The 12715-nt window shown below is 40.8% G+C and overlaps 1 protein-coding gene across 1 annotated transcript in view; it reads left to right on the top strand.

Moving 5' to 3' along the window:
* Positions 1-12715, top strand: part of LOC117470074 (calsyntenin-2-like) — a gene marked incomplete at its 3' end in the record, with an annotated part of 240860 nt that overhangs the window by 208220 nt on the left and 19925 nt on the right. The window contains 1 exon segment of the mRNA XM_034114613.1: positions 3990-4139. Within this exon segment, the coding sequence (XP_033970504.1) occupies positions 3990-4139 (150 nt within the window).

Here is a 12715-nt window from a genome sequence, read left to right as displayed (position 1 = left end):
CTTCAAGGTTCTGTGTGAGGCGTTCTAACATCACAAAATCATTGCCTCATTAATTTTGATAAATATTTGTACTAGGCTATTTCTTTCAAAGCAGGCAGGCTACACTGTGGACCCAAGTTGAATCGTTAAAGCTCTGTTATGTGTTTGAGGGGTTTCCCTTTCCTGTGAGTTATAAAGGTTTAGTGCATGTAAATGGTCTGCAAAGACTAAAATCCCAAAGTTCCCTCCAGAGGCAGTTTCTCTCCCACACACTCCCCCCCTCACCGAAACGCCTCGATTGGACTCCTTTGTTAACTTCTGTAACATTATAGGCCAAGGGGCGGGACATCTCTAAGGGCTTGACCAATCACAGCAGAGCCGGCCAGCTAACCAGTCAGAGCAGACTGGGCTCTGGTTTCAGACAGAGGGTGAAAAGAGGTGCTGCAGCACAGGCAGTACTGTATGAGAACAATTGTAACCAGCTGAGTATTAGGGAAGCACTACCTGTTCGATTATTGATAAGGTATTTCACTTATTTCACAAGTTCCTTATACTTTGCATGCTACCCCACACGTACACTTTGAAAGCAGCCTTCCTTAAAGGGGTATTCCTCAAATGTAATATTGTACTTCCATCAATTTCCGAACTTCAAAAAATCGATGCAGCAGCGTCCGAAGAGTTCCAACTTATAAGTCCTTCTACACTTCAGATAATTCAAAAGTGTTGCCTGCCAAACCCTGACCCCCTAAAGACTATCCTTGCCTAGTTTGTGAACACAGGTTTTGTTTAAAAGAACAACCACATTTTTTGTGAATGAAGATATACACTTCAATTGGGAAAAAGGTTGTAGGGGCACAACCACTTTTAATATACACTATTTTTTACCTTCAAAAAATAAAGTAACACTGTGGAGGGTTAGGGCTTTATAGCGTCAGGAAGCAACAGGGGTTTAATGGAAACGTGGTTTTAATTTTGAGAAACATTAGTGCTAATCGAACCACTTGTGAGAAATGGAGGCTACCTGTCATCCCAAACATGATCTCATTTGTTACAGTGATTATATTAAGGCATCACAGTTAATTAGACAATGAGATACAATGATTTGGGCAAACACAGGCATACACACAAGTGGGGTTATCTAATATGTCAGATTTGTCATGGATACACACACGGCTTTACCGTTATTTATGTGACTTCTCACCTTTCTCAAGTGTATACTCAAGCTTTCTATAGACTCGACACTTAAGTCATATGTCAGTAGACAGAAGAGAAGTCATCAGACTGAAGTACAGCTCCATTAAAGGTGGGGTAGGTAAGTTTGAGAAACCAGCTCGAGTGCGCTAGAATTTGAAAATACACAGCCAGAAAAATCTGCCACTTCCTTACAGAGCCCCTCCTCCAACACACACGAACGCGCACATGACCAATGAGGGCACGAGATAAGTTTGTGCACAGATGGAAGGCTGACAGGCAGGTAGGCCATCCAGTTATTTTAGCCGGGCCGGCTCAAATGATTGGTCGTACTTTTTACAGTACTACGGCTTCCACAGATGACATTTTTTTATGGATTTTTTGTCAAAGCACTTCAGATATTCATTGCTATCAGGATGTTAAGAGCATTCCATGGAATATAACAAAAAGTGTATCTCGAGCCGGTTTCTCAAACTTACCTACCCCACCTTTAAGGGCCAATCTGAAAGTTGAGTAGCTATGAATATGGAATAATATCTGGTGCTCATTGCTTATGACTGCAATAAGATATAAAACTTGTTTAGCTGTAAGAGCCTACACAGCCGTTTTATGACTCTATTACGACTGTCTCCAAACTTCTGGTAACAGAAACACACTATTTCTCATCACCTGATCTAAGTTTATGGTATTTATTACAGAAATAAAGTGTCGATTTATTTCTAATGACCTTCCTGAACTACTTCTCCTAACTTTTACTGTGCTATGCAAATAAAGTTCTGTACTTATGACCTTATTCCAGACTTAAGGGAAGAGATTTTAAGAGTCTAAACAACACAATAAATAACATATGGACTATAGAATATGTATATCCATCAAATTGATATGCCCGATAGACTGTCAATGTTTTAATATATGTCAACGGATTATAAAACTTCTCCTAACTCAGCCAGAAAGGAGTTACTTCGAGAAAGTGTTTCGCCCAAAGGACCCTAAAACTGAAGCAGCTAGCTAGATTTCATCCTTAATTGATTTCATTATGTGCACCTGCACTTTTTCTACTGTCTTCTGTGAAAGAAAGTGCCTCAGATAAGTACCACCCACCCCCCTGTAATGAGACTAATCATATTCACCTTAATTGCCTAAATTAATTTCAGGTGTAGAGAAAACTGAACCGAAGAACTGCTTCGTTTGGAGGCAGTTTGACACACCGATGACTGTCGACAATAAATGAACAACACTTTTAAAGGTCCCCTATTATACTGTTTTTCATTACTTTATTATAGGTCTCAGATATATACAGAACCTGTCTCTGATTGGCTGAAACACCAAACAGATCATTGCAGCATCCCATAATCCCCTCTGTTTCAGCCCTGTTTCCAAAGTGCTGATTCTCTGTCTGTTACTTTAGATGAAAATAAGGAGCCCCTCCCCACGCCCCTCTGAGAGATATTTGGTTACAAAGAACTCAATGGTGCTCTAGGAGGAGATTCAGGTGATAAGGTGGGGGGTTACCTTGGTTGCTGATTGGCTAATGGTTACACAAGCCAACAAATCGTTATGACATCATAAAGTGGCCAAAATCTGATCAGCTCATTTTCAGACAGGTTTTTATATAAATGGATCAGGACAAAAAGAGAGAGAATCTTTTTTCCTGAAACTTTCAGAATCTCTTTCCACAGAGGGGACACATGTTGATGTAGAAAAGCAGAGATGGCAAAGTACACACATCCTTTACTCAAGTAGAAGTACAGATACTCGTGTTTCAAAATACTCGGGTAAAAGTAGAAGTACTGACTAAACTTCTTTACTCAAGTAAAAGTAAAGAGGGCTTTGAAATGTACTTCAGTAAAAAGTACCCATAACTAGCAGCTGTTTTAAAGAGTACCTGACCTCCCTTTATATTAATAGAACAATAATGTCATTGTTAGCTAATGAATGTTTCCATGCTGAACAACGGCAACATGACAACGTTTTCATTGGTCCCTCTTCTTTAGAGAAGACCAGGAAATGATGGATACACGGATCGTGTTCAAATCAATAGGCACGCAATGACTCTAAATAATAATGATCACGCCACCAAACACACATTCAAACTAAAGGAACCAGCCTGTTTGGGAAATGTAACAAGTAGAAAGTACAGGTATTTGTGTTCAACATGTAAGAAGTAGAAAGTACAGGTATTTGTGTTCAACATGTAAGAAGTAGAAAGTACAGGTATTTGTGTTCAACATGTAAGAAGTAGAAAGTACAGGTATTTGTGTTCAACATGTAAGAAGTAGAAAGTAGAGGTATTTGTGTTCAACATGTAAGAAGTAGAAAGTACAGGTATTTGTGTTCAACATGTAAGAAGTAGAAAGTACAGGTATTTGTGTTCAAAATGTAAGAAGTAGAAAGTACAGGTATTTGTGTTCAACATGTAAGAAGTAGAAAGTACAGGTATTTGTGTTCAAAATGTAAGAAGTAGAAAGTACAGGTATTTGTGTTCAAAATGTAAGAAGTAGAAAGTACAGGTATTTGTGTTCAACATGTAAGAAGTAGAAAGTACAGGTATTTGTGTTCAAAATGTAAGAAGTAGAAAGTACAGGTATTTGGGTTCAACATGTAAGAAGTCAAAGTAAAAAGTCGTCAGAAAAATAAGAAGTGGAGTAAAGTACTGATACCAGAAACATGTACTTAAGTACAGTAACGAAGTATTTTAACTCCACTACTTCCCACCTCTGAATAAAAGACATGAAAAAGTGGATTCTGCGTAATAGGTTACCTTTCAAATGAAAAAAAATCAATTTGAGTTGACTTTGAGCCTCTGTTCTCCACACTAGGTAACATCAGGAACACGGAGAAGCTGAGTTTCGACCGGCAGCAGCAGTTTGAGATCCAGGTGACGGCGTGGGACTGCGGGCAGAAGAGAGCGCTGCACAGCGTGCCGGTCCACATCAACGTCAAGCCCGTCTGCAAACCTGGCTGGCAAGGTGGGACCAATCACATTCATGCGATGATTCCAGGCGGTTCTGACTGAGCAACAGCCAGAAACACAGATGCAATTATTTCTGCACGACTGCTTACGTTTGTTAAAGTTGTGGGAGCATAATCACTTTTAATATATACTATTTGTAATTGCAAATTGACTTTGGCAACAATGAGTCATTACTCTACCCTGATGCCAAACATAAAATAGATTTATTTTGCCGATTTTGAAGAGGGAAGAACTACCTGTTTGATTATTGATAAGATATTACACAGATTTAACATTGCAACATTAGAAGTTCCTTATACATTGCATGCTACCCCAGAGGTGCACATTGAAAGCAGCCATCCTTTAAAGGGGTATCCCAGCAATTTAATATTGTACTTCAAGAAAGTGCGGGATTTTCAAAAATCAATGCAGCAGAGTCCAAAGGGTTTAATATACACTATTTGTTACCTTCAAAAAAATAAAGTAACACTGTGGAGGGTTAGGGCTTTATAGCGTCAGGAAGCAACAGGGGTTTAATGGAAACGTGGTTTTAATTTTGAGAAACATTAGTGCTAATCGAACCACTTGTGAGAAATGGAGGCTACCTGTCATCCCAAACATGATCTCATTTGTTACAGTGATTATATTAAGGCATCACAGTTAATTAGACAATGAGATACAATGATGCTTTAAAATTAAAATTAAACACCCATTACTCATTTGGGCAAACACAGGCATACACACAAGTGGGGTTATCTAATAAGTCAGATTTGTCATGGATACACACACGGCTTTACCGTTATTTATGTGACTTCTCACCTTTCTCAAGTGTATGCTCAAGCTTTCTATAGACTTGACACGTAAGTCATATGTCAGTAGACAGAAGAGAAGTCATCAGAGTGAAGTATAGCTCCATTAAGGGCCAATCTGAAAGTTGAGTAGCTATGAATATGGAATAATATCTGAAATTGGCCCTTAATGGAATCCTGGAATCACATTCATTCAGTGATTCCAGGCAGTTGTGACTGAGCAACAGCCAGAAACACAGATGCAATTGTTCGTGCACGACTGCTTAAGTTTGTACAATGAGCGCCTGGCTGTATTTTACAGCATGGGCACACGGATGGAGCATGAAGTCAGAGCTGTGTTTACGGACAGGAATACAGGTGGGCTTATTTGCAGGGCTTTACTTCAGTGTGTGTGCTCTCACCTCCGAGTGTGTGGTAGTTTATTGTTCTCTGTGTGAGCTTATCACTTTTTACGTCTGCCTTTCTATATTTCTGGATCTCTCTTCCTTCCTGTTGTGACCCTCTCCCTCTGAATCTCTTCCTCACCTTCCTCCCTGAGGAATTGGTCTGTCAAGTTTAGCTGGTGTGATCAACGGCACTTTACTAAGAACACCGTGAGACAGCCAACACGGCTCTTAGCACATCAGAAAGCTGTCATGGCAGCCTTAACAAGGACTAGAGTAATGCAAAGACAAGTGTCTGCGGTGAGTGCTACAGCAACACAAACAGCGCTTGGGAAAACTGGACACGTTATTTACACCTGTCAGAGAGGGCCAGAGATGGTAACAGTACACACATCCTTTACTCAAGTGGAAGTACAGATACTCGTGTTTAAAAATACTCTGGTAAAAGTAGAAGTACTGACTAAACTTCTTTACTCAAGTAAAAGTAAAGAAGTATGGGCTTTGAAATGTACTTAAGTAAAAAGTACCCATAACTACCAGCTGTTTTAAAGAGTACCTGACCTCCCTTTATATTAATAGAACAATAATGTCATTGTTAGCTAATGAATGTTTCCATGCTGAACAACGGCAACATGACAACGTTTTCATTGGTCCCTCTTCTTTAGAGAAGACCAGGAAATGATGGATACACGGATCGTGTTCAAATCAATAGGCACGCAATGACTCTAAATAATAATGATCACGCCACCAAACACACATTCAAACTAAAGGAACCAGCCTGTTTGGGAAATGGAAGAAGTAGAAAGTACAGGTATTTGTGTTCAACATGTAAGAAGTAGAAAGTACAGGTATTTGAGTTCAACATGTAAGAAGTAGAAAGTACAGGTATTTGTGTTCAACATGTAAGAAGTAGAAAGTACAGGTATTTGGGTTCAACATGTAAGAAGTAGAAAGTATAGGTATTTGTGTTCAACATGTAAGGAATAAAAGTAAAAAGTCGTCAGAAAAATAAGTAGTGGAGTAAAGTACTGATACCAGAAAAATGTAAGTACAGTAACGAAGTATTTGTACTCCACTACTTCCCACCTCTGCCTGTCAGAGATGTGATGGAGGACGAACATGTGCCAGGTGTGGCTTCACATGTAGCCGTGTGCAATCTGTGTTGCTCCGTCACTAACAGGGTGATTCATGACCTGGATTTCTTTGGCGTTGAGCCATTAACGTCCCGCAGGACGAGATGTTAGCGGGCTGCTGACAAACAGCAGTAAACGAGACCCTGGCAGCAGCTCAGTGCCACTGAACCCTGCTCAAAGAAACTGTGAAATCCTCTGGCGTCTATTCAATCTTTCAATCTGTGTTTTTTAGAAGTATCAACACATGCCGGTGGTTTTAGATGAATTCACATGGTTCTGATCTACGGATGAAATGTGCACGTTTTGGGATCTTAAATCAAGACCGAACAGCGATTCATTTTTTATCAGGAAAATAAATGATTCAAGCGATGTCTTGAAATTCTTAACATTAGTACTTTCTAGCCTGAATTATTTCTTAAGAAGGGAACTTTTTTTGCAGAGCAGTAACAACTCTCCCAGACGAGGGACTGATTTTAAGATTCAGAGGAATTAAAGTCGCTGAATCAAAAAGAAACAATGAAAGGTAAAAGTTTTACTCCTCTGCTCTACACTTTAAAATGAGTACATGAAAGTAGTACAAAGTCACTGTGGCAGCACTTGGCAGCATGCTGTGTCGTGGGTTTGTGCCTTATCGCCAAGGGGCAAAGTTACAAACAGTAATGACGCCAAGTGGAATCACAGACTTCACGATGAACTATAAAAGCGTGCAGGAACTACAGACTCACACACACAAGAGAGTGAGCTACACACATTTAATTGTCTAACATCAAACACACCCAAACTTTTGAGATGCATTGATCTCATTTCCACGGAGCTACTGTGGGAGTGTGTGTGACTTTAATGTCTGCATACAACACGGCTGTGACATTAACTCCTCTCTAGGCTCTCAGCGATAATCCTGTCTTTGAAGCGTGTTTGCAATACTTTTTCTGTCGGTGCATTTTTGGGCAAATTACAATGTTCAGCACACGATTAGGGTGAGAAGATACACAGGAAAACACACGAGCACTGATACACTTTCCCCAGATGAAAGGGCAGACAGTCCCTGAGAGCGTTGTTTGGCAGCAGGTATGGGGGGGGGGTTGGGGGGGTAAATGCCATGGCTACAGATCAGGGAATATTTAACAGAGCTAGTGTTGTTTGTATTAAAGAGGCCCTGTTATCCTTTTTGAGGTTTTCCCTTTCCTGTAGTGTTTTATATAGGATTGTGTGCATGTAAATATCCTGACATAGTGACATCACCATGTAACACTCGCGCTTCTATTGGCTAGCGCTCCAACACATTGTACGTGATACGCTAAGGGGCGGGACATCTCTAAGAGGTTGACCAATCACAACAGAGCCTGCCAGCTAACCAATCAGAGCAGACTGGGCTCTGGTTTCAGACAGAGGGTGAAAAGAGGTGCTGCAGCACAGGCAGTATGAGAAAAATAAAGAGCTTTTTGAACATTAAAGCATGGAGACATGTAGAGACACTACATATTGATATACACCTGAACATCAGCAGGAGAGGACTCTTTAAAGTAGAGACACTACATACTGATATACACCTGAACATCAGCAGGAGAGGACTCTTTAAAGTAGAGACACTACATACTGATATACACCTGAACATCAGCAGGAGAGGACTCTTTAAAGTAGAGACACTACATACTGATATACACCTGAACATCAGCAGGAGAGGACTCTTTAAAGTAGAGACACTACATACTGATATACACCTGAACATCAGCAGGAGAGGACTCTTTAAAGTAGAGACACTACATACTGATATACACCTGAACATCAGCAGGAGAGGACTCTTTAAAGTAGAGACACTACATACTGATATACACCTGAACATCAGCAGGAGAGGACTCTTTAAAGTAGAGACACTACATACTGATATGAACCTGAACATTTGCACAAATAGGGCCCCTTTAAAGGCAGGCTACTGTGGGAACATCAAAGCAAATACACAAAATATGTTTTCCTGGTAAAAGAACAGTAATATATCTGGTAAAATTAGCCATGGTCTTTTGCTGTGGACAGGAAGGCTCAGCTGTGTGTCTGTCGTTACGAATCAGGTCTTTACAGACTGTATAAAAAGGTCCTCGATGGACTTGAGGAAACTAATTTCACCGACTTGTAGTGCTTGTCTACCCGCACAAATAAACGCTCACATTTGCTTATATAAGACCTTACTACAATAGGCCCTGTGTGCACAAGCTCCTTTGCCTGGTAGGAGCTGGTGAGAGCCTCCTCCCAGCGTTCAATCGAAAAACACTCCCAATATTCCTAAAAACATATCACCTGACTTGTTTTGCCCTGTTGCCTTTTATTATCTATGTGAGATACTCTATATTTGTTTGATATTGTGTTTTTCATCATGAACATAAACTGGAAGATGTTTGCTCTTAGGCTGTTTCAATGAGCTTAAACACTCAACCTGACAGCTGTGGAGCGTGGAGGACGATACGCGCATGGAGATAAAAGTGAAACACTCAGTGTCTGCCATGCCGATTTGCTCAAACAAATGGGCTTTTCAGTCTTTGTTATGACAGTTTCATGATGGAAAACATGGACAAAAACAAGCGTATCCTCCAGTTTCTACAGCGACTTCACAGTTGCTTTCCTCAAAGCTGCAAATATTTTCAATTTGTAGGAACAATTGAAAAAGAAGCTGCCACTCAGGAAAGGTGCAATGTGGACACAGGCTATAAAACCTTTTATAAAAACACTCACAGGAGCAATTCTGCTTAATAATGAGCGGCACGTCTCGGATTGTGCTATTGGCTGCAGCAGGCAGCTGTTTTCAATTAAATAGCTCTAAAACCTGCTCATTATCAAACAGCACACTGACAGAGACGGAGTCTAACAGGTGGACGTCGTGGAGCATGAAGCAGTCAGAGTGCCACATATTCCCCTCAGGAGTTTACAGACACCTTATCTCTATAAACAGATGCATATGAAGGCAGAATCTGTAGGCAACAGGACAAGATTTCAGTATCGGAATCAATGTAGTTAACCAATCATGTTTGAGCATGCTTTGGTTAAATACAGATACACAGTCGGTGTGAAGAGCAAAAAAGGGTAGAACACATTGGCTGAAATGCAATCTCATAACCAATCAGATCTCTTCTGACGAGTATTTCACTTTTTATAGGCTTTTAAACTATGGATGAATCTGAATACAAAAGACGTTGCCCTTTTCCCTCCAAAATCCAACAGGTTGTGAGATTGGTATAGTAGAGACCAAAAACAGAGCTAAAAGACAGTGACTATTGGTCTTACATTAATCAGGTGGACAGAGTCAACTTCCAAGATCACCAACAAAGAAAGTGATGTGTCATTGTTGAGATTATAACTTGTTCCCACTGTTACCATGTGTCCAAAGAAACTGATGTTGCAGGTTTGCATATGCAGTCAATGCACGTCAATCAGTGTTAGCACGAGTCATCTGGTGTTTTTGGTACTTCGATGTGAAATCCATCCTTTTCTAAAACGGTAGACATTACATGTTACTTGTTAGACGTCCAAAGCGACGTACATACTCAATACTGTGAACAATCCCCACAGGAGCAATTTGGGGTGAAGTGTCTTGCCCAGGGACACAACGACATGCTGACTGCAGTGGGGTTTAAACCTGTGATCCCCTGATCCCCCTGATCCGATCACCAACGCACTAACGCACTAACGCACTAACCCACTGCGCCACACGCCTCCGTAGACTCATTGGTCCGCTTCTACCAGAGTACAGTGATGAGTTTTCATCGAGCAAGAACACTAGCCTTGCTGTTTTAGATATCAGGTCATGTTTTTGGCCTCTACAACGGTATTTGGGAACCTGATTTGCTTGTTTCTCTTCCTGGTCAATATGACACATTTTCTTCCATTGGGCTCTCTCTTGTAGCAAAGTCTTATGAGGCTGCCTATCCCTCTTAAAAAGGGTAATATAGTCAAATGTTATTGTGGTAGCATTAGTATACATGGAAACTACATCATGGCTAAGGAGTGGTCACACAATTGGAGACAACAGGGAAAAAGCTATATCGCAACGTTTTTTCCTGCAATTCCGAAACTATTTAGAACTTTCAAAACTTTTTTCAGCATCTCCCAGTATCTTGTCTGTTCATCTCCCTTCTTCTTGCTGTCCACACAGAAACACAAACACACAAGTTAAACTTATAATGGAATGAGTGGGCAGAAGGGAAGATAAGTGAGCTTTTCTCTTCAGTCGATTGGATTGTTATCAGTTGTATCTGTGAGACAGTTTGCCTCCAACACCACATTAGACCGTTTGACAGAAACTCTCATTTTCAATCTGACAGCCCGCAGGCCAAACTCCAGCAGCAGTTTGAGAAAACAAACTTGAGAAATAAAAGCTTCATCTTTAAGTTTTCTTGCTACTTTAAATGGTTTAACCTCCTATTGTCTTTGTTCCCCCCCCCCCCTTACTTTGGTGTTCACGGTGAAATTTGACCGGTCCTGTTTTAATTACATTAACACAAAAACCATTAATCATCACCAAATTTCATTTAACACCCTTTCAAACTGTACATATTGTATCAGACTACTGGTGTACATGAACAACTGCAGTAAATATACAAAGAATAGACACTGAACATGTATTGCGTGTGCCAGGTGTGATCCATGTGGGGGGATGGGCACATAAGAGCGGGACGTGTGTGTGTGTGTGTGTGTGTGTGTGTGTGTGTGTGTGTGTGTGTGTGTGTGTGTGTGTGTGTGTGTGTCAAAAAATGCTGCAGATATATACCGTCTGTAAGCATGTTTTTTTCATTTGGAAATGTTTTAAGGTTAGAATAATAAATATGAAAGAGTGTCCTCCTATATCTGTCTAATGTTCTATTCAACATTGCGCGTGTCAAAACAAATATAAATAATATAATATTTCCCTATGCAGTTGTTACTACAGGGAAACATGTTAAAGGTCAGAACATCTAATGGACTAACTCACACACACACACGCACGCACGCACGCACACACACACGCACGCACGCACGCACACACACACGCACGCACGCACGCACACACACACACACACACACACACGCACGCACGCACACACACGCGCGCACACACACACACACACACACACACGTGCATTTCTTCAATATGCAACTACAAATACGTTCTTATTATGTAAGGATGGCTTCTTACGGCTCTGTCTTATGGGCTCAGAACAGTCTCATAATACACACATGCACACAGAAGGATTCACACTTGTATTTCATGATCCACAAAAGGATTCACACTTGTATTTCCGGATCCACACTTGTGTTTTTCAATGCACAGACAAATGTGTTCCGTTTCATATACATGTAAATAAAATCCAAATACAGAAAAAAGTTTTACATATGTATTTTTGATCCTCACATATTTGTTTTCCGTTTAAATCCCCTGAACCTGCAAACACAAACCGCTTTCTGTGCATGGATTGCTCTGCATTCGTGTGTGGGTTTTTTGAGACTCCCCTGACGGTCACCCGATTCGTACTTGTAATTTTTTCTATCTATAGCCAATCAGATGTCTCCTCAATTCTAAGCCAATCACATGAGCGCGCCCCCACGAGGGTAGATTTCTTGCGTTCATGTCACTTCATATACGCATTTTGCGTAGTCCGGAGCAGGGTTTCCGCGGACAGAATTTAATTTTACCGGACAAATTTGAAACTTACCGGTCATGTTTCAATAATAATAATAATAAGAATTGTGTAGCAGCGTTTCCGTTAGGTAATTACCGGACTATGACCGGATAATAACACGGGAGTAAGGATCATCTCTTTTCCTCTCTCCCTCCCTCTCTCCTGACAGCCCGTCAGTTTCTCATGCAGCTCGCTAAAACTTCACTCGCGTTTATGTCCATATCGATCAGATCCAGCTCTCCTGATCGGCCTTTATAGAGAGCACCGATCAAACTATTAAGAGTGAATATCGGCCGATAATGACCGGCGGGGCTCCCCCCGTTGACAGTTCACTGTCTAGCACTGGCTTCGTAGTGCACTGATCGATTAGGCTAAGCTAACCTGTAGCTGCTCCCTCCACACTCACAACAACTTCATACAGACATAAATAAAGCAGCTGATCGCCATACAGGAAACACACATTTAAAACAGTTTTGCCTGCCGTTTTTGTGTACACAAGCATTCATTAATGGTTCGGAAAGTGGCACTGTACCTTAATAATATAAAGGCTTGTATTTGCGTGCATTTCCTGATCGGAAAGTGGTAATGTACTGAGAGTGGAGGTGTCCTGAGATTAGCGCCT

This window comes from Trematomus bernacchii, unplaced genomic scaffold, assembly GCF_902827165.1.
Source record: "Trematomus bernacchii unplaced genomic scaffold, fTreBer1.1, whole genome shotgun sequence".
Lineage (NCBI taxonomy): Eukaryota > Metazoa > Chordata > Actinopteri > Perciformes > Nototheniidae > Trematomus > Trematomus bernacchii.
Note: the sequence above shows the minus strand (reverse complement) of the source record. Positions and strands in the feature narration are given on the sequence as shown.